The sequence below is a fragment of the Gekko japonicus genome, unplaced genomic scaffold (assembly GCF_001447785.1).
Source record: "Gekko japonicus isolate JY-2015 unplaced genomic scaffold, Gekko_japonicus_V1.1 scaffold1199, whole genome shotgun sequence".
Taxonomy (NCBI): domain Eukaryota; kingdom Metazoa; phylum Chordata; class Lepidosauria; order Squamata; family Gekkonidae; genus Gekko; species Gekko japonicus.
Window position 1 is genome coordinate 184,612 of NW_015167086.1, and position 20,707 is coordinate 205,318.

At 45.8% G+C, this 20,707-nt stretch overlaps 1 protein-coding gene across 1 annotated transcript; it reads right to left on the reverse strand.

Moving 5' to 3' along the window:
- Nucleotides 1-3,190: 3,190 nt before the first annotated feature.
- MRPS18B (mitochondrial ribosomal protein S18B) lies at nt 3,191-20,025 on the reverse strand. The gene is made up of 7 exons (XM_015412850.1): nt 19,904-20,025; nt 14,404-14,554; nt 11,696-11,793; nt 10,012-10,080; nt 7,604-7,670; nt 4,496-4,555; nt 3,191-3,558 (listed from the first exon to the last, which is right to left on the reverse strand). The coding sequence occupies exons 1-7, from the start codon at nt 19,991-19,993 to the stop codon at nt 3,344-3,346; spliced, it is 750 nt and encodes a 249-aa protein (XP_015268336.1). The 5' UTR covers nt 19,994-20,025; the 3' UTR covers nt 3,191-3,343.
- Between the last annotated feature and the right edge of the window lie 682 nt (nt 20,026-20,707).

The window sequence follows — 20,707 nt, forward strand, 5'->3', positions numbered from 1 at the left end:
GGATTAACTGGATGATTGCAAACAGTGCACAATCACTCACACATAACAGTTACATAAATGTGACCCGCAGTGGACCTGTAACGGTGTGTTGCACTTAGATACTAGGCCTTGTGGCCCTGAAATACTTTGAGTGGCTTTAAACTTCCTCGAAATAACTTCTAGAATGACAGGAAATGTGGTTTTACCAGCTCACTTCCCAGGCCAGCCACATTTATTAACAAATATTCAAGAGCAAGCGAGGATTCCTCAGAATCATGAGGCAATCATAGAGGTAGCTAAAAAGCAACCCCTTCAAACATACCCCCCCCTCACATTTGAAATTATTATTTATTCGGTTATTTATAGTTTGCCTTTCTCACTGAGATTCAAGGTGGATTACACAGTAGAAGAGGAGACTGAATATATATACTGCCCTTCACTACCTGAAGGAGTCTCAGAGTGGTTTACAATCCCTTTCCCTTCCTCTCCCCACAACAGACATCCTGTGAGGAAGGTGGGGCTGAGAGAACTCTTTCAAGAACTGCTCTTGAGAGAACAGCCCTGAGAGAACTTATGACTAACCCAAGGTCACCAACAGCTGCATGTGGAAGAGTGGGGAATCAAACCTGGTTCTCCCAGATTAGAATCCATGCTCCTAACCACTACGCCAAACTGGCTCTCAAGTACAATGAAGTACAATCAACAGGATGGGACATCAATGAACAACACAATAGGGTTTGGGCTACAGAAATCTGAAAACAAATCTCAGACAGAACTGAAACACAGCATGAGCTTTTAAACGCTGAAACATGCTTTAGAAGCTACCTAGTCAGGAGCCACACTTACAGTGATAGGTAGCAATGCAGTAGTGTAGACCACAGTCCCTACTCCTCTACCAATTCAACTTTCGGACCATTTTGTTACTGTTCAGATCTATTTACCTGTGCAGAAAGCTCTCTTGAATAAGTCCATTTTGCATAGTGTAAGCAGACGACGAGCCAGAGCCGGCTAACAAGAGGGAGGGGCCCACAAGAAGACGACGAAGAGATTGGATTTATACCCTGCCCTTCACTCAGAGTCTCAGAGCAGCTTACAAACTCCTTTCCCTTCCCCTCCTCACAACACACACCCTGTGAGGTAGGTGGGGCTGAGAGAGCTCTGACAGAAACTGCTCTTTTTCAAGAACAGCTCTTGTCAGAACTACGGCTTGCCCAAGGTCATCCAGCAGCTGCAAGTGGAGGAGTGGGGAATCAAACCCAGTTCTCCCAGATTAGAGTCCACGCACTTAACCACTACACCAAACTGGCAGGGGATGCATTTAACAGAGGAAAGAGAACAGCTGGAGGCCGGACTGACAGGGGGCAAGAGGTGAACTTTGTAAGAAGAAAGGGGGAAGAGGGACAGCCAGAAGGAGGGAGGAGAGAACCTGCCTTGGAAGAAGAGATCCAGCAGAGTTCACAGAGGGACACAGACGGCAAACAGCTAATGACATAGATGCTGGGGAAGTGCCTCTCTCCAGTGTCAGCCAGGAGGGGGTGGGCCACCCAGAACAGCTGATGGGGACAACAAGCTGAAAGGAGTGTCAGAACTCCAGAAGAGCCTCCCTGCAGGCTTCCCAGGGCTCAGGTCGGACTTGAGGGGGGAAGGGCTTGCCCAAGACTGCAGGATTCACTCTGGGGAAGCAGAGACAGGACTAGGCACTGTAAAGGGGGGAGGTGAGGGAGCACTTGTGATAAGAATGAAATAAGAGAGACATGGCTGGTGACGACCCTCGTAGCTGGATGCTGTAGGGACTTCCTGCAGCTCCTCCAGGACTGAAGCTATTCTCTAACACGTAAGTTGCAGAATGGCATGAGAGTGGAAGTCTTCCTAACCTCCTCAGGGAGGCCATTCCATAAGGTGGAGACCACAACAGCGAATACACGAGTAGGGGCAGTTGTTGGTTTTGCCCACTTGCAGGACAGTACCGGCAGAAGCCCCAGCAGAGATGAGCAAACCTGTCCTGGCAGAGCATTACGAGAGAGGCATCCCTGCAGATATGAGGGACCAAGGCTGGGAAGGGCTTTGTATGTGATAGGTCCATACTTTGAATTGAGCCTCGTAACTGATAGGCAGCCAATGGAGTGACTGCAGAATGGGACTGATGGGTGTCTTCCGCCTAGACCCTGATAATAACCTGGCTGTAGTGTTTTGAACTAACTGGAGTTGCCAGAGCCAGAAATTTCCCCCACCCCAGGCATTTCTTTATATTGCCCTTCTTGCTATGGGAGTTTAACACTAGCTGCACTAGTTGGGAGTGGATTCCTCCAACGCTGATTGGTTCTTACATTCCTTCGATAGCAATAGGTATATCGCATGGCTAACCAATCTCTTGCACTGCTTGGCCTTCAAGGCTTTTAAAAAAACCTCTTCAGGCAAACTTGTAAAAATGCCAAGCAGGCCACAGCCTGATCAGTGCCTGTTTACGAGACCTCCTGGAAATCACTCTGCACACCACTCTGAACTGGGTGAAGACAGAAAGACAGAAGTTAAATTATGTAAGTAAATATATATTGTCCAGGAAGGTATTTCTGGGAAGCTTACAAAGAGGACAGGAAAGCAACAGTGCTACCTTGCTATTGTTACGGGTTATTAATGCAGAATTATTCACATGCGTGATGCAATACAGAGCACAAGGCGCTTATCATTTAAATTAGACACGAGACAGCATGGCTAAGAACGTGCATTAGTCTTTAGTTTCCTCTGCCATCAGCCTTAATTTTAGTGGATTGAAACCAAGCAGCGGCACTGTTGCCGCCTCCCAGCAAGTAGCATTCAGAGGTACACTGCCTCCAAAGCTGGGGGTTTCATCAACTTATCATGGCTAATAGGTGCTGATAGCAAGGGAAGCAATCTGAGTCAGTGGTCCCTGCAACTTATGACAATTAAATTCTCTAAACTGTGCTGTGTGAAGAAGTGCTTCTGAATTTTTACCTGTCTATTCACGAGGTTACCCTGAAAGCTAGTGATTATGGGAGAGGGCAAAAACAAAACAACACCCCTCAGTCCTTTCTTTTTCACACCATGAAGTTTTTGAAAACTGTCACTTTTCTCCCCCCCACCCCTTGTTTTTAAACTAAAAAGCTCTGAAGACTTTTGTTTGCCCTTGTATTCCCCACCACCACAGCCTGGTCAGAAAAAACAAAGAAACCTTAAATCACCAAAATGGGCGCAGACTTTATTGATAATGCAAGCACCAGGTGGATTTTTGTTTTTTAAAAAAGCACCCAAAATCAAAGTAGGCCTTCCCCTCTTCAGAGGGCCTATGAGGACCTCCCACCATTACCAAGGAATGTTCCGTCCTCTCCAGTGCCACCTGACAGCCTCAGGGAGGGCCGCTCTCCTCCCTCAAGTAGTTCTTGTAAATCCTCCTCATCAGCGCAATCTTCTTCTCAGGGGGCTGCTGCCAGTCATACCAGTCGTACCAAGCAGCTTTGTTGAGCAAAGCTGGGGATGGAGGGGTTGTGGTAACAGCAGGGTGCTGGTTACTGTAATCTTGACCATGGAAACTGATGAAGGGGATATGGAAAAACAGGAAGCCTGAAAGGGACAGGAAGAAAAGGTGTCAGAGAGAAGATGAACAACCATCCCTGGACTCCTGCACAAAACCCACTGTGCAATTTGTATTTATGCATTGTATTTTTATCCTGCCCTTTCTTTGAGGAGCTCTGTGGCTCACATGGTAGCAGTAAAGTAAAGGTAAAGGTTTCCCTTGCTCGAAAGTCAGTCAAATCTGAGTCTAAGCTGAAGAGCCAGCGCTGTCCGAAGACTTTTCCATGGTCATCTGGCCAGCATGACTAAACGCCGAGGTGCACAGAATACTGTTACCTTACCACCGAAGCGATATTTATCTACTTGCAATTTCTTGCTTTCGAACTGCTAGGTTGGCAGGAGCTGGGGCCAGAGACAGGAGCTCACTCCGTCGCGCGGCACCCGGGTCTCGAACTGCCAAGCTACCGACCTTTTGGTCTGCAGCTCAGCGCCTTAACCTCTGAATGTTATGCTACACCTAGCATAATGGCAGAATCAGGTCACCCAGGTAACTGAGGCAGAGTGGAAACCTGAGCCTGGGCCATCGCAGTCCTAATCTGATGCTGAACCTGACAATTATACCACACTAGATTTCTGGGCTATTTAATCGGGGGAAGGAAAGAGGGCTACACATAAGAAGAATCTTGATGGATCAGACCTCGGGTCCATCTAGTCCAGCATTCAGTCTCACACAGTGGCCAACCAGTCCCTTTTTGGAGAGCCAACAACAGGGGATAGAGGCTGAGGCCTTCCCTGATGTTGCCTCTCGACGGTGGTATTTAGAGGCTTGCTTCCTCTGAACATGGAGGCTCCTTTTAGTCATCGACAGACCTATCCTCCATTAATCCATCTAATCCCTTTATAGAGCTGCCTATGCCTGTGGCCATACATCCCGTGGCAGAGCATCCCACATTTCAATGAAGCCAGCCCTTCCAACACTCCTCACCATTGTCCTGAGCCTGCTGAATGGCGTTGGTCAACTGTTTATACTTCTTCATACAGATCCCTGGAATGGAAAAAGGGGGAAAAAACCTCAGAGGGCCGCAATGTTCCCTTTAAGCTTCACAGTGTTGTGAGCAAAAATTCTACCTTGTGAGCAAAAAAATGCTAGTAGCATTAAAGTTGTGAGCGAGTCTACATTTGACTACTGCATAAATTAGTTTTTAGAAGATTATTTCCATAACAATAATTCTTTTAAACTATATTTTAAGAATAATTTAAACATTATAAGAGAAAACAGAATCAAGTCAAATTTCATTACAGAAAATGTCCTCTACATGGGTAGACCAGGCCTCTGGAGAACAGGTCTACCCTCCCCTTTCCACTATATTGGTGGACCTGGCCTGTGGAGAACAGGTCTACCCACCCTTTTCCACTACATTGGCAAACCTGGCCTCTGGAGAACAGGTCTACCCACCCTTTGGTAGACCTGGCCTTGGACGGTTCCCCTGCACTGAGCCTTAAAAAACATACCAGCACTTGGGAGGGAGGGGAACTCTTGTAGTCTACTATGGGTTTTTTAGTGAAATATGACAACCAGCATTACAGGTCAAGTATAATGGTCAAACCCCTGCCTAACCTAAAAAACAGGAAGTTTTGACTACTGCATAAATTAGTTTTTAGAAGATTATTTCCATAACAATAATTCTTTTAAACTATATTTTAAGAATAATTTAAACATTATAAGAGAAAACAGAATCAAGTCAAATTTCATTACAGAAAATGTCCTCTACATGGGTAGACCAGGCCTCTGGAGAACAGGTCTACCCTCCCCTTTCCACTATATTGGTGGACCTGGCCTGTGGAGAACAGGTCTACCCACCCTTTTCCACTACATTGGCAAACCTGGCCTCTGGAGAACAGGTCTACCCACCCTTTGGTAGACCTGGCCTTGGACGGTTCCCCTGCACTGAGCCTTAAAAAACATACCAGCACTTGGGAGGGAGGGGAACTCTTGTAGTCTACTATGGGTTTTTTAGTGAAATATGACAACCAGCATTACAGGTCAAGTATAATGGTCAAACCCCTGCCTAACCTAAAAAACAGGAAGTTAGATGTTATCAACCAGCCCAAACTATTTATTTATTCAAATATTTCAAATATTTATATCTCACTTTTCCCTGTGACTCAAGGTAGCTTACAAATCATACTGAAAAGCAAAATGGGTGTACAAAAAAACTGATTTCCCCCCAGCTCCATTATAGCCTACAGGGACCGTTACAGTAAGTGGGCCCCATAAGCTATAATGGAGAATCAATCCAGGGGTATCTGAGGTGCTGGAGGGGCCTGGGTTTTTTTAGGTAGAGGCACCACATTTACTGCATAGCTGCTGATGCCTCTCCTTTAAAAACTCCCCAAGTTTCAAAATGATTGGACCAGGAGGTCCAATTCTATGGGCCCCAGAAGGCGGTGCTGCCATCCTCCATTGTTTCCAATGGAGGGGGGGGAATGCCTTCTTTCAGTTGTGAGCAGAGAGAATTCTTCCAGCGCTGCTGGCTAAAATTTTCTGTGCCAGTGCCCCCTAGAGGGAGCTTTGGTCACAGGGTCTGCAAAAGCAACTGTGGACATCACCCTGACGACAGATGTGGATTTATATCTTACAAACAGGAACAGCTCACCTGTATTCTTGGGTGCTATTCAGTGTCACAGACTGTGGGATGGAAGATGTGTGTGGGGGGTGCATGTTGTTCTTTTTTCATACCAACTACAATCTTGCTTAAAATGTATTCACTTTTTTGGGGGGGGTGGATTCCAGAGAAGTTAACTGTCTCTTAACCTTGATATTCTATTTGGCCATTATGACCAACAGCTAATGACAGACCCCTACAGTGGCTAATGATAGACTCCACATGTTTGTTTAATTCCATCTTGAAAGCTATCTAAGTCAGTAGCCATTACCACAACTTGGGGCAGCGAACTCTATAACTATGGAGAGATAGGTAGCCACGTTAGTCTGTCTATAGCAGCAGAAAAGAGTAAGAGCCCACAGCAGCACCTTAAAGACTAACAGAATTTGTGGCAGGGCATGAGTCACTGTGACTCACAAAAGCTCATACCCTACCACAAATTTTGTTAGTCTTTAAGGTGCTACTGGACTCTTACTCTTTTCTGCTTCTATAATTATGTTTTGTGGATGATCTTCAATCAGCCAACAAAGTTCATTTGGCCAACAAGGTGTCTAGAGACTGGGAGAGAAATCTGCTCAAATTTTTCACACTATACATAATTTTATAATCTAACATTATGCCCCTGCTTTATCGCCCCCTTTCCCCTGAGCCATAGGTTCTTTCACCTTTCCTCATAGGGACGGTACTCTAATTCCTTGGGAATACTGGCTGCCTTTCCAGTTCAACAATGCTTTCACTGAGGTGCAGTGACAAGCGGGATCTCCTTGTCCTTGAACCCTGGTTCCACTCCCCAAAAACTTATCCATTGGCAGTCAGTCCTGTCAATCTCCATGCCACTCCTGATGCCTGGAACAGCTTTTCTTGATTTTCTCCTGAAGCATCTCTTTAAAGCCGTTCCTGAATTACCCTGAACCTTGTCTTCCCTGCTCTGCCACTGCCTCGTCACCACACTCCTGGAGCTCAGCAGTCAAACAGATAACGGTCTCTTCAGGTCTACCTTTCCACATGACTTGTAAGGAGGACCCATGTCTGCAAGCCTATGTAAACGCGCTCCGAAGTCCAGCAACATGTGCAGGACGGACCATGAAGTCTGCACAGAGTTGCTGTTTGGGAAGCCAGTTTTTTACCTTGCTCATTTCCACAAGATGGCTGTCCATCCATGGAGATAAGAATTCCTCCGGACTTTAGAATGAAAAGCACACCTTGAAATCTGAACAAGTTCTAACAGAAGATTTTTGCATCCATTAATGGGGAAGAGGACACTCAGAAGCATTATAAAACTGAACTGTTAGATCTCCGGCCATTAACATGAAGGGCGGCGGGGGGGGTGGGGGGAATCCAAGCATATAGTTGCTTCATAAGCCAGAGAGCCCAAACAGTGGGGTTCAGCAAGTACGAAAGAGGTGCAGAAAAGACCATGGACTTACCTGTTTGGGTTGGGTGATAGGTGATTCCAGAGTGGGGGCAAATGAACTGTTCTAGGAGCTTCACATTCTGGTGGATGAAAACAAGAAATTTAAGTTGAAGAATCGCTGGGCAGATTTGAGAGGGGTTTTTCTAGATGAGAAAGCTATGCTGACAATCATGATCAAGTCAGTAGACCATTCTAGTAAAATACACAGTTCAATATTGCATTAATAATAATGCTTACAAGGAGAGACCTTGCATGCAGAAGCAGATCTACACATCCAGCAACTGCGGGGCCATGTGCTCCAGGCACCAAGTGAAAAAAGGCCTTCCTGCCTCCTCCTCCTCCCCCTCGTACCCCCCACCAGTGTTCCTTCTAAGTTGAGTTAGTGTGAGCTAGCTCACAGTTTTTTAGCCTCCGGCTCACACATTTGTGTCTTAGCTCAGGAAGGATGGCTCCAGAGCAAACTAACTTATGCAGCAGCCAAATCACTCGCTCACAGCTTTAATGCCAGTAGCTCATAAAGTAGAATTTTTGCTCACAAGACTCCACAGCTTAGAGAGAGCATTTCCCCCCACCCTGTTCATTCATATGATTCATATTTTATTTTTTTTAATTAAAATTTTTCTTAGGGAGAAAAAATTACAGATAACAGAGCAGAAAAGAAGAAAAAACAAAGCAGAGAAATAAAGAGAAAGGCCATATAAATTAAAAGGAAAGGAAGTTTCCAATTTTCTCTGAGACAAATATGTGTGTGATTACAACATTTTCTCTTACTCTATGTTTACAAATAAAACCTCTCTTTTTTCTATTATCTAGATTCCTTATTCTTTAAATCCACAAATCATTGTCATTATTATCTATTTCATCCAAAAAGTCTAAAAGGGGTTTCCAATCAGCAATAAACGAACTTATTGTCTTTTCTCTAATCAGTGAAGCAAGTCTGGCCATTGCAGCAAGTTCCAACACCTTCACCAACACCTTCACCAACCATTCCTCTATTGTAGGCAATATTGGACTCTTCCACTTTTGCACATATAGTAATCTCACTGCTGTTGTCATATATAAAAACAAAGTTCCATGACTTCTTTCCAGATGAGTGTCCGTTAATCCCAAAAGAAAAGACTCTGGTTTCAATTGCTTATTAATCTTTAAGATCTTCTGAATTAGTAAGTGTATTTGTATCCAAAATTGCTTTCTTACAAGTCCACCACATATGGTAAAAAGTTCCTTCATGCTGTTCACATTACATGTTTCCATAGTTAACAATTCAGATCTTTCCCCCTTTCCTTTCTTTCTTTCTTTTTGCTATTTAATTGTTTTAGCTAGTTGAGTTGCTTTACTGAAATTTATGAAAATATCGATTTTTTAAAAATCACCTTAAATATTGCTTTGGGTAGAAGGACAGGATCAAAAAACTTTTAAATAAATAAACATAAAAGTAATCCAGACAGTAGAATGGGAAAGTTTTCCTAGCACAGAATTGGGGGCGGGGGTTCTGTACAGAATAAAAATGGTGCTTTGGAGATTGGAAATAGGCCGAGACAGAATCCCTGAGCAGAGATGTGGGGCCAATGCTGGGAAGTTTCAGAATCTATGAGTAGCTACCTACATTCTGCCTACCTCATAAGCCTGGGAGAGCCAAGGTAAAGTTCCAAGAGTGCCCTGCTGTCATATTACTTGTACAGCTATTAAGATCAAAACCATGAAAGATACCCCATCTAGGCTAATCCTCACCCCATATTTCAGAAACTGTCCTAGAGCACACTTCCTACTTGGCCACATAGAGTTGCCAGGTCCTTACCGCGTTACCATAGAGTTTCCCCCAAAATGCTAGAGTGTCCTCTATGCGATGTGCCCTGTGCGATGTCACCTCTGGGTGATGTCACTGCACCGGGCACATCAGGCATGGATGGGGCTGCTTGGGGGTGGGTCCCCCTGCCAGCCAGCTGGGCAGAAGCAGATTGGGGGCCCTGAAAGCAGGGGAAACCTGCCCCCATTTGGGGGATAGCAACCCTATGGCCACAGGATCCTTAAGCAGCCTTGGGTGACTCGCAAAACTTTCCCAAGTGTACCCCCTGAGGAAGTGGTATCCAAACACCAACAAGCCCTATTTTTATACAGTAACAGGGTAAAGAAACACAGAATGAATGGTTTTACCAGTTGTTTTTTTAAAAACCATCCATAATGCTTAAAATACCAAGGAAACAGGACAACAAGGCACGTCAGGTTAAGAGAAAGCAAAGGTCAAAAGAAGATTTAGAAAGCTAGCAAAAAACAGGCCCAATAAGAAGATCACAACTTGCAAGGGCTGTTAAGAGGATCTTACAAACAGATCAGGAAGTGCCAGATTTTGCATGTGACAAGTCAGAAAAGGAATCAGACACTACAAAGCTATTTCAGACCATCTCACCTTGTTCCACTTACCCGGTAATCCAGGAAGAGGTTTTGGTCTCTGCAGATGGGGCAGGGATTCCCACACACGGTCTTTCCTCTCTGTCGGGAAGAAACACGGTCAAAAGCTCACTCGCCAGTTGCTGGTAAGTAACCCAAAAGAAGGGCAGATACCTTGACACTCACTGGAAATGAATCACTTTCATTTGCAGACAAACACTTGTGTTATTTGCAAAGAAGAAGTGTCAGACCAGGTTTTTTAAAAACAAAACAAAACACAATGCTACAAACAACAAAAAGTCTCGCTTCCATCACAATACTGGCCCAAAGACTAGCATGACGTCATACCAGAGCTGCACTAAGACATAATGAAGTCTGTAAGTGAAAAGGCATTATTTACACTGTTCTTGCCCTTGTACATGGACTATGACTGAAGGTTCTCAAAACTTGGAAAGCTGGCGGAAAATAAAATTCTGCTGTGACATCTGAATACAGCTTTGTTTCCTCACCACAAGCTGGGACTCCAAACCACAGCTGAAATCCCAGTTCAGAATCCTGCCTTGCGGGGAGGAAAAACTATCTTTCCCAGGCACCTGCACGGAGATATCAAGGAACACTAGAATGCAATTTGAAGGCTTATAAAACTAGGACACAGGAAACCACGCCCTGTGTATGTGAGGGAAGCATGGAGGCTACATACAACAAGGTGAGTTTCTTCCCGCTGTGGGGAAAAAGGGGGATATGCTTGCACGATCTAAAATCAGCCTGTCAGATCCCAGGACCTAACCTTTAATTATCAAAAGCTTATTTTCCTTGTTTCTAAATAACTATCTCTCCTGTTAGCTGTTTGCCCTGAAGGGCCGTTTCACTTTGAGCAGTTCCACACATGCTGAGATCAGTGGGGAAAATGGCGATTTTAGATACCTTCAGTTTCTGTTTGAAGAAACAGAACACTTGCAGAAGACGGGTACGCTCAAGCTAAAACCATCAATATCACAGTATTTAAGGGGTGGGAAAATAACCATAAAAGCCTTCAACAAAAATTATCTTTTGATAACAGACTTTTTAACCAATTTAGTCATATATACACTATTGGTCAAACTTCAAAGGATGTCAACATTACACCAGGTAAGAAATTGGCCAGCTTGCCATTTTCTTTCAACTTACAGGAAAATACATTTTCAGACCATTGGTTTATCTAGGCCAGCACTGACTACTGCAGTTAGCAGCAGCTCTCCAAGGTCTCAGCCACAGAAGGGCTGCAGCCAAGTGCAGAGGGCAGATATTTTGCATTCCCATTGCAATTATACCTTACTTTCCCTGTTAAACACATGAAGCTGCCTTATCAGATCCTTGGTCTATCAAAGTCAACATTGTCTACTTTGACTTCTGAACACCTGTGCTGGAGGGGGCGGGATAACAGGGGTAGGTTTTGGCCTCAGTGCCCTGTATGGATGCTTTCCAGGGACACCTGGCTGGCTATTGTTGAAAAAAGGATATTATCCGGCTGGCCTACTAGTCTGATCCAGCCCAGCTGCTATAATATTCAGAGGCCTGTAAATTAAATACAATTAATTCTACTTCCTTTTTGTTAACAGAATTTAAATGTTCCCCAGGAATTATGAAATTCTGGTTGCACAGCGGTGGAGTGTTAGCATATGCTCTCCTGTTCGGTTCTCCTGGCTCACACCACGCACAGGAAATTAAATTCACTCACAATGCAAGTCTTCCGGGTCTTCTGGGGAGCAACCTGGCCTTTGTGATTGCGCCTGTAGCCAAACCAGACAGGATTGTCGCCATACCTTTCTATGTATTCTAAAGGAAAGAAAACAGAGGGTCATTCACAGTCGCGTTTTATTTACTTAAGACAGTTATGCACCACCTTTCTCCCCAATTGGGGACCCAATGCAGCTCACAATATCATTCTCCCCTCCCTTTTGTTTTTGTCTTCACAACACTCCTGTGGGTGAGGATTACAGACAGCGATCAGCTCAAACTCGTCTAATAAGGTGGCATGATACAGCAGGTGTCCAAACCCACACCTCTAAAAAAATAAATAAATAATGCCCTCCGGGGGTTTAAAAAAAAAGAAGAAGAAGAAGAAGCGCATCTCTCAGAACATTCTCCTTCCAAGTGAGCATGCTCAGGATCACATGAGTAAATTTGTGCAGAATTACTTTTGGCATTCATTTTAAATTAAACATGCATATCCCTCCTCAAGCCTAGAAGCATTTCCGAGTCTGAATGAGTGCCTTATCTGTAAATTGCACCGTGGTGTTGCCGCACCCTACCCTGCTGCCCTTTGCTCCACCATCTCAAACATCTGCAGTTGCCCTAAACACCACCCTCTCTGTTAAAGAGCCCTGCCCCCGGCTTTCTTTGCTTCTTAAAGACTAACAACATTTGTGATGGAGTAGGAGCTGCTGTGCGTCACTGCTCACGTCTTGAGATACCTGGTATCCGAAGAAGTGAGCAGTGACTCACGGAAGCGCCTACCCTGCCACACATTTTGTTAGTCTTTAAGGTGCCACCGTACTCTTGCTCTTTTCTACTGCTACGGGCAGACTAACACAGCTACCCATCTTGTAAAGCTTCTGGTTTTGACCCGTTGAGACCGATCGAAAGGTAAAGTGGGTGGGTGAAAAGTTAGACGAGCTACACTGTACACAGCCGCTAAGTCGTGTAAACTGGGCTCTCAGATGCTGCACAGGCAACATTAGCATGGCAGAGTTCTGTCGCTCCAGAAGACACTGTGCCGGTGAGAGTGCCAGAGTTTAAACAAGATGCTGGACGGGTGCAACGTCACATCATTTAAGTTCCTTCCAGCCCACCAGCATCACATATAATTTGCTGATTATGATGCTATGTTACCCTTGCCTCTCCTTGTCTCCCCTCCTGCCTGAAATGTACACTGTGAACCAACACGGAGCGCCTGGGTGCCATGGTGCCCACTGACGGGCTTCCTGGTGTCTACTTGCTTCTTCCTCAAATCAAAGAGCCAGTCCTGGCTTTTCCTCCATCTCACTGAAGTAGCAGACGGCACCTTTTGTCTGCACAGAGGCCTCATTACAGAATAGCTGCCCCCATCAGAGGACAACGCTTGGCAAGGCCGTAACCAGGATTTTTCGTTTTGTGGGGCACACATTATGCTTAGACTTAAAAAATAATAACTAACTGGAGATTTTGGGAGTGGAGCCTGAGGTGGATGGGGTTCAGGGAGGGACTTCAACAGGATATAACGCCGTAGAGTCCACCCAGAGATCAGGTGCAATGCCAGGGGATCTCCAGCCACCACCTGGACACTGGCAACCCCAGGAGAGAGAGATTGGCTTCCTCCCACCATCACCAAGCCCCCCACTGCTCATCCCGCCATGGAAAGTTATGGGAGAGACAGAGAGATTGGCTTCCCCCACCATCACCAAACTCCCCCCCCCTTCCATGGAAAATTATGGGGGAGAGAGAGATCGGCTTCCCCACCACCATCACCATGCCTTCTCTATTTCTTTCTCCTTCCCCAGCACCACCCCCCAACCGCAGGGAGGCTGGAGAAGGAAAGGAAAGCTGCCTTGCCACTCTGGGTCAGTTTCACTCCCCTCTAATCAACTGTTAAACTAACAGCTGATCCCAGAGGAGTGAAACTGACCAGAAGGGGGCAAGCCGGCTTCCCTGTCTCTCCCCAGTCTGGCGGCTGCTGTGGGATTACACACACTGGGGGCGGGGGTGTCTGGCATCATCAAATGGTGGGGCAGGGCTCGTGGGTGGTGGCTACAGGCCTGATGTTTGGTTTGGAACCTCCCAACATTCCATGACTGCCCCCGGCAGCCATTTTGTGATTGCCCCTGCCTCCTACGGCAGCCGTTTTGGGAAGGGGCCTGCTACTCCTTCTCAAAGTTCCAAAAGCATCCACAGAATATGTCTGGGGACACCCTGTTGCAAGCTAGCCTAACGACAGAGACTTGTCTCTATCGTAGTCTTTTGCTTCTCTAATCTCTACAGAAGTATCTTAAACTCGAAAAATAAATGGAAAGCTCAAATGAGCTGAGGCTGGACCATATCCTCCTTTCCTGTTTAATGCTGGAATCGGGGGAAGGAAAGAGAAGAGGGAGATGCTGCCTTCAACAGCATCTAACAAGGTTATGGCTTTTTAGGGAGAAATAAAAAATTCTAGCTCAATTAGGAGCCAGTGTGGTCATGAGACTGCTGGACTAAGCTCCTGGGAACATCGTGGTTAAAATCCCCACTCACAATAAAACTACGTGATCTCAGGTCAGTCATTCTCCCACGGCATGAGCTACCTCACAGGGTTTTTGTGAATATAAAATGGAAGACAGGGATTGAAACATCAGAAGTTAGCGTCTTCTAAAGCAGTATGCCAATGTACACCTCACACGCCACATTGTTGGCTTTATACCCCCACCCCAATACCTTCCGACGTCAAGTACTCCCATGGCTTCTCTTTAAACCGTGATTCTGTCTCACACGCAGCCGGTTCTGCAGATCCAGCCTGGCCAGCCTCCGTGCTGCAAATCCGGAAAGGCAACTGCTTAGGCCTCAGGAGGAAAGTGCTGGGTGTGTTCTAAAGGAAGAAAGCAGAGCCAGGGCAGGAGTTACACAGCCACCAACCTGACTGTCAACTGCTCCTTGTAAGAAATAAAAGAACAACCATCAGCTCAAAAACTTAGGATTCCCCGACCAAAGCAGTCAATGATTCAGGGTTCCGTATTACTTCTGTTGCCCTTTCTGCAGCCTACAGCGAATTTAAATGCTTCTCCCATTCAGAATTTGTAATAGTAGCCAACCTCATTTTCAAAGACAAAAACCGGATTTCTGAGAGCCACCTCGGTGAGAGTTTAGAACCGGCAAGACCACAGTTTGAACCCCCCACTCCGCCATGGAAGCTCACCTTGGACCAGTCACTCTCTCAGTAAGACAGAGGAGAGGACAACCACATGCATTGAACTGAGCTCCTCACATAAAGGACAAATACCAAAGCAAATAAATATAGACACACAGATTATGGCATGGAGGCGATCATCCCACAGACTTTGCAGAGCTGGCCTCTCCCACCTTCCCCTCCTGCTGCAGCCTCCCCCCCCCCCTTTATTACTGGAGGGTGAGCACAACCTCAGGAACAGCATAGGGAGCACAACGGCGTTTACAACGCGAGGGGGGGATTAGCAGAAACCACCGCCCTTCTGAACACAGAAATGCCATTCTGTTGGCAGAGCTGCATGGCTGGATACCTGCGGGGCGACGTGACCCGCTATGGGGACAAAGTCCGTGGCTAGGTTGGAATTTAAAAGATTCACAGGCCGCAGCCATGTCAGTACGTCATGGTACACTGCAGAGGTAATATGGTCAACCATGGTTAAGAGAGCAGGAAAGGGCTGACAAGACAACCTCCCTCCACGTCTCAGCACAAAGCAAGGGTGTATCCCAATTCATCTGCATAGGCAGAAGAAGAAGAAGAGATTGGATTTATATCCCACCCTTCACTCGGAGTCTCAGAGCAGCTTACAAACTCCTTTCCCTTCCCCTCCCCACAACAGATACCCTGTGAGGTGGGTGGGGCTGAGAGAGCTCCTTCGAGGACTGCTCTTGAGAGAACAGCTCTGACAGAACTATGGCTCGCCCAAGGTCATCCAACAGCTGGAAGTGGAGGACTGGGGAATCAAGCCCGGTTCTCCGAGACTAGAGTCCGCACACTTAATCACTACATCAAACTGGTACTAACCAGCATTAGCTTTTAACAAGTTTCATCCAGGTTCTGAAACTGACTTTGAAACTCTGCTTCTTAGATTTAACTGCGAGAGCAAAGGGGAAAGCTTGTGCCTATTCTCTTGAGAGTAACTAGCAAAAAAGCCGCCTCATTCTTGCACGAGACCTATGCCCTGGCAGCCATCCCTTCACCTTTGCAGTAGGAAGGTTTTCACACAGCTGTGCAGAACTGGCCACATCCAAGCTGACCAAATGCAATGAATTTAGGCTACCTAGCTCCGTGCAGAATTGAGCCGTAAAAGGATTTCTTGTAAAGCAAAACAGGATTCCCACGTAGACAATCCCACAGATTATCCAGAGTTTCTGTTACATTTCTGGAACGTAACATATCTGCAATGTCTCCATCTTGCAAGAGGATGAAGTACCAGCCCATCAGTTCTAGATGAACAGAACTTTCTATATGAATGGCTCCAGGACTTTTTTGTGGGGGGAGACCCCAGCCAAAGGCTCAGCAATAGCACAGCCTCTCTACTTTAGATACTATGACTGCTGGGAAGCAGGGACCACTGAGCATCTCTGAGCAATATGCAGACTGTTTTTCCTCTCATCACCAAGTCAACACATTCAGCTTACACCATAACATCCTAATGACTCAGTGGTGCAAACATTCTCCAAAAATGATGAAGAGGAAGTAATTTCCAGTGGAGGAGGGAGAAGAGAGCTCCATGCCCAGCCTAAGTAATGTAAATGTTGCTACACAGTCATCAGAAACTAACACAGATACATATTAGTGACACCAGAAGATTGCCACTGTGGATCACACATAACCTTCTTTACTTTCCAATAGGGACCTAAAGTGTCTTACATAATTCTCCTGTCCTCCCATTTTATCTCACAACAGCCCTGCAAGGTAGGTTAGGCTGAGAGTGAATGACTGGCACATGGTCACCGACCAAGCTTCCACAGGAGAGGTGGGATCCCAACCTGGATCTCCTTGATCCCTGCCCACCATTCTGACCACTACACCATGCTGGCTCCAAAAGCCCATTGAAGACAGACACACACGCCGTTGTTCTGTAAAAAAAATGTGTTCCACTCTCCCTGCCTGTGCTGCATTTCTCCTAAATGTGGATCCAAAGGGGTTCTTCACTGTTTGTTTCCCTGTCCTCCATTTTAACCTCACAACAACAACTCCGTGAGGTACATTAGCCTGAGGGAGTGTGATTGGCTCAACTTCACCCAGCAAAGTTCCATGGCAGAGTTGAAACTCAGACCTGGATCAGTGGGTCACACATTTCTTCTGCTGCTAAGATTTGCCTCCCTCCAGGTGGGGGCTTGGAGAGCTCCCTTAATTACAACTGATCTCCAGCCCACAGAGGTCAATTCCCCTAGAGAAAATGGCTGCCTTGGAGGATAGACTAGATGGCAATATAGAGCCAGACGGTCAGCCATGTTGCTCTGGAGCAGTAGAACAAATTTAGAGTCCAGTGGCACCTTTAAGACCAACAAAGGTTTATTCAAGGTATGAGCTTTCATGTACCTTGTGCATGAAAGCTCATACCTTGAATAAACCTTTGTTGGTCTTAAAGGTGCCACTGGACTAAGTTTATATGGCAATATATCTCACTCAAGTCCTTTCCCCCAAACTGAGCCCTTCCCAGGCTCAACTCCTAAATCTCCAGCAATTTCTGAACTCAGAGTTGGCAACTGTAGGTACTGGATCATTCTACTATCAGTTACATCCAACAGAACTGCAGCTTCCTGGGTTTGGGTAAGAGTCACCCCGTTTTCCTGTGAACACTGGATATCTGGGCTCAGTCCATAGCCAATGGTAGCCTTTATCAACAATACAACTCTATACAGTGACTCCAGACTATGCCCAGTGATTTGAACGGGCTTAGACCAGAAGAGTTCTACACACAGGATTGTATTTGAAGGCTCAGCACCTAAACAGAATTATAACACATGGCACCCCACTAGAACTGTTCCAAACGCAGTCGATGCGCATGTAATGACAAAAGCATGCATTAAAATAAGCATGCATTTATTTTATTTTATATATTTTATTTTTTATATATAGCAGTGATGGGTTCTCTAATGGATTAAAAACTGGTTAAATGACAGGAAGCAAAAAGCTGGTATAAATGGACAGGTCTTCTTCTCACAATGAAGGGGACAAAGCAGCGGGGTTCCACAAGGATCGGTATTGGGGCCAATACTATTTAATTGGTTCATATATGATCTTGAACTAGGGGTGATTAGTGTAGTGATCAGGTTGGCAGATGACAGAAATGTATTCAGTTGAAAACCCAGGATGGCTGTGAAGAGCTCCAAACTTATCTCCACGAACCTGTTGAGTGGGCAACAATGTGCCAAATGAAGTTCAATGTTGGTGAGTGTAAGCATATGCTAATAAGAGTATCACCTTGCAGAGACTGAGAGGGGAAAAGATCTTGGAGTTGCAGTAGCTAGTCAACCCAGTGTGCTGAAACAGTGAAAAAGGTAAACTCTATATTGGCTGCGGTCACACGGAGCATTAGCCACGCTACAGAGACGGAAGATAGGCGGATTTTCCGGGCGCGATCAAACCGCAACATCTGGGAAGTGTAGAGCTCCCGTGGCGAACCCAAGGCTTCCCGCCGAAGATGCGCCATAAAAAACTAGTACCTCCGAGGTACTAGTTTCCAGAAACCGCGGGGCAAGGGCGGGCGTCTGATCACGTTTCCGGTGGTAGCTCGTGGCATCCGGCGCCCGCCCATGTCCCGTCGCGAAAAGGTTTTTTCCCCCCAAGTCTCCACGGGATGCGCACAAGCACCCAACGGTGCATGTGCACACTTTGGTTAAAAAAACCACAACCCCCGCCGCGCCGCAGGATTGACGTATGATTGGCACCTTCCCCTGAACCACGGGACGTCGGCTGGACGTTTGATCTGGCGGCCGCACGGTAGTTCGCTCCGGGGCAAACAGCCACGCCTCCCCCCCCCCAGCAATATCCGGCCCGTGTGACCGGGGCCATTGTTGATTATTAGGAAAGGGCTTGGGAAAAAAAAACAGTCAATGTTATAATAACGACCTTGGTGCAGCCTCATTTGGAATACTGGTCACCATACCTCAAAAGGGACATCACAGAGCTAGAAAAAGTACAGAAGAGGCCAACCAATTCGTTCAGGGGGGTTGTAGCACCTTCCCAATGTGGGGAGACATGACAGAGGTTTATCATGCTATGCAAAGGATGGAGAGTTCACAAAACAAACTTTTCCTCACTCTCCCAAAACACTAGAACTTGAAGGCACCTATTGAAATTGATGGGCAGTAGATTCAGGATGGACAAAAGGAAATACTTTTTACACAAGAAATAACTAAAATCCAGAATTCACTGCCAGAGTATGTAGTGATGAGAACGTAGACAGCTTTAAAATGGGATCAGACAAATTCCTGAAGAATAGATCTATCAGTGGCTACCAGCCATGATGACTGAATGGAACCTCCACATTCAAAGGCATGATACCTCTGAATCCCAGAGCCAGAAAGCAACATCAGGGGTAGGCCTCTACTTCTATACCCTGTTATTGGACCTCCAGAAGTACTGGTTGGCCACTGTGTGAGACAAGATGTGGGACTAGGTGGACCACTCGTGGTCTGATCCAGCAGGGATCTTCTTACTTTCTTAGAACTGGCCAGCGTACAGGATTGCAATCTGTGCTATCTAGCCACCAAGTTTCCATTTCCTTTACAACTCACCTAATAAAAGGACAGAAGAAAGTTTGAGTACAGTGGCACCTTTAAGAGCAACAAAGGGTGGCAGTTAAAAGATGGATGCATTTTAGAAATAAGCGAGGGACACATAACAGTGACAGTCTTCAGCATCACAAGGGCTGCCAACTTTTTTGATAGGGCTCCTATACTTTGGACAGCTCAGGTTATCACATCTCCCACACGCACTTTTCTTGAAGACGAAGCTAAAGAAGTCTATACTTAAAGATACAGAACGCCTTTAAAAAAAGCAAATTGTGCGGGGGGGGGGACGGAAGGAGTTACATAATTCCGATATACCAATACATGATGAATGTAAATTCCCAGCCAAATTAACAGCAAGTTTTCATAACAAATTAAAAGCAGACACGATAACAACTATATGCAACTCCTTTCCACCACATAATAAAATCATTGCACCGTATTCCTTAATACAAAAGCTCCTGCTTCTCACCTGCACCCAGAACGACCTCCTAACTACCGCTCGGACCAACATATGACCCATTATATTCCTCAGCAACATGGGTCCCCTGGCAGCCGCCATCTTGAGGTACGGCTTATTTTACGCACGCGCCATACCTCCCACCAGTGAAAGTCATCTCAGGAAAAAGGTTTATGTAACTCCCCATGCCTTTTGAACAAAAAAGTATATTAACGATTCCAAAATTTGATTTTATTCAGGCTTCAACTTCGATTACTCACAAAAATTATTATTATGACAAGAATATTTTTTTAAAAAACACGCAAGCGCATTCGCGTTTTTTTAAAAAACACGGGAAATTGCACATGCGTAGAAAGCTTGACAAAATAAAAACTGCGCCACAAGCCGCAAGCTAGGGCATTGCTGCGCATGCGCAAAGCGATGGCTTTTGTGAGTCTCTCGTGGCATAACCTTCTACAGTAAGCGCATGCGCTGTTTGGAGCATCGGCTTATACCTCCTAGGCCCCTTCGAAAACTAGGGCAGATGCTGCGCGTGCATGTCGCGGGTGTTGACGATATGGCAACTTCTAGCGCATGCGTATTCATGATCTCCTAACTGCGTCACAATCTTTAGAAGGTTTAAAATTTATTTATTTTTCAAGTTTGTGATTTAGGTTTAAAACAGAATGCAGCCACTGCGTCTTGATTTAAATTTAAGGTTGTATTTAATCGATCAGATCTTAAAGTTGGGCGGGGTGACTCGGTCCATGCTTTGTTCTTTAGCCGCAGCGCGCGGAGACGGGAGGAGGGATCTTGGCAAGGGAGTGGCCACATATA

Bases quoted from the DNA above. Each gene is read 5' to 3' on its own strand.
- MRPS18B (XM_015412850.1), bottom strand. From the start codon at position 19,993: ATGGCGGCTGCCAGGGGACCCATGTTGCTGAGGAATATAATGGGTCAT. The intron at 11,794-14,403 runs GTATTGGGGTGG...TCTTTCCTTTAG, and splicing joins GGAGTACTTGACGTCGGAAG to AATACATAGAAAGGTATGGC. The intron at 7,671-10,011 runs GTAAGTGGAACA...TTCATCCACCAG, and splicing joins ACCTCTTCCTGGATTACCGG to AATGTGAAGCTCCTAGAACA.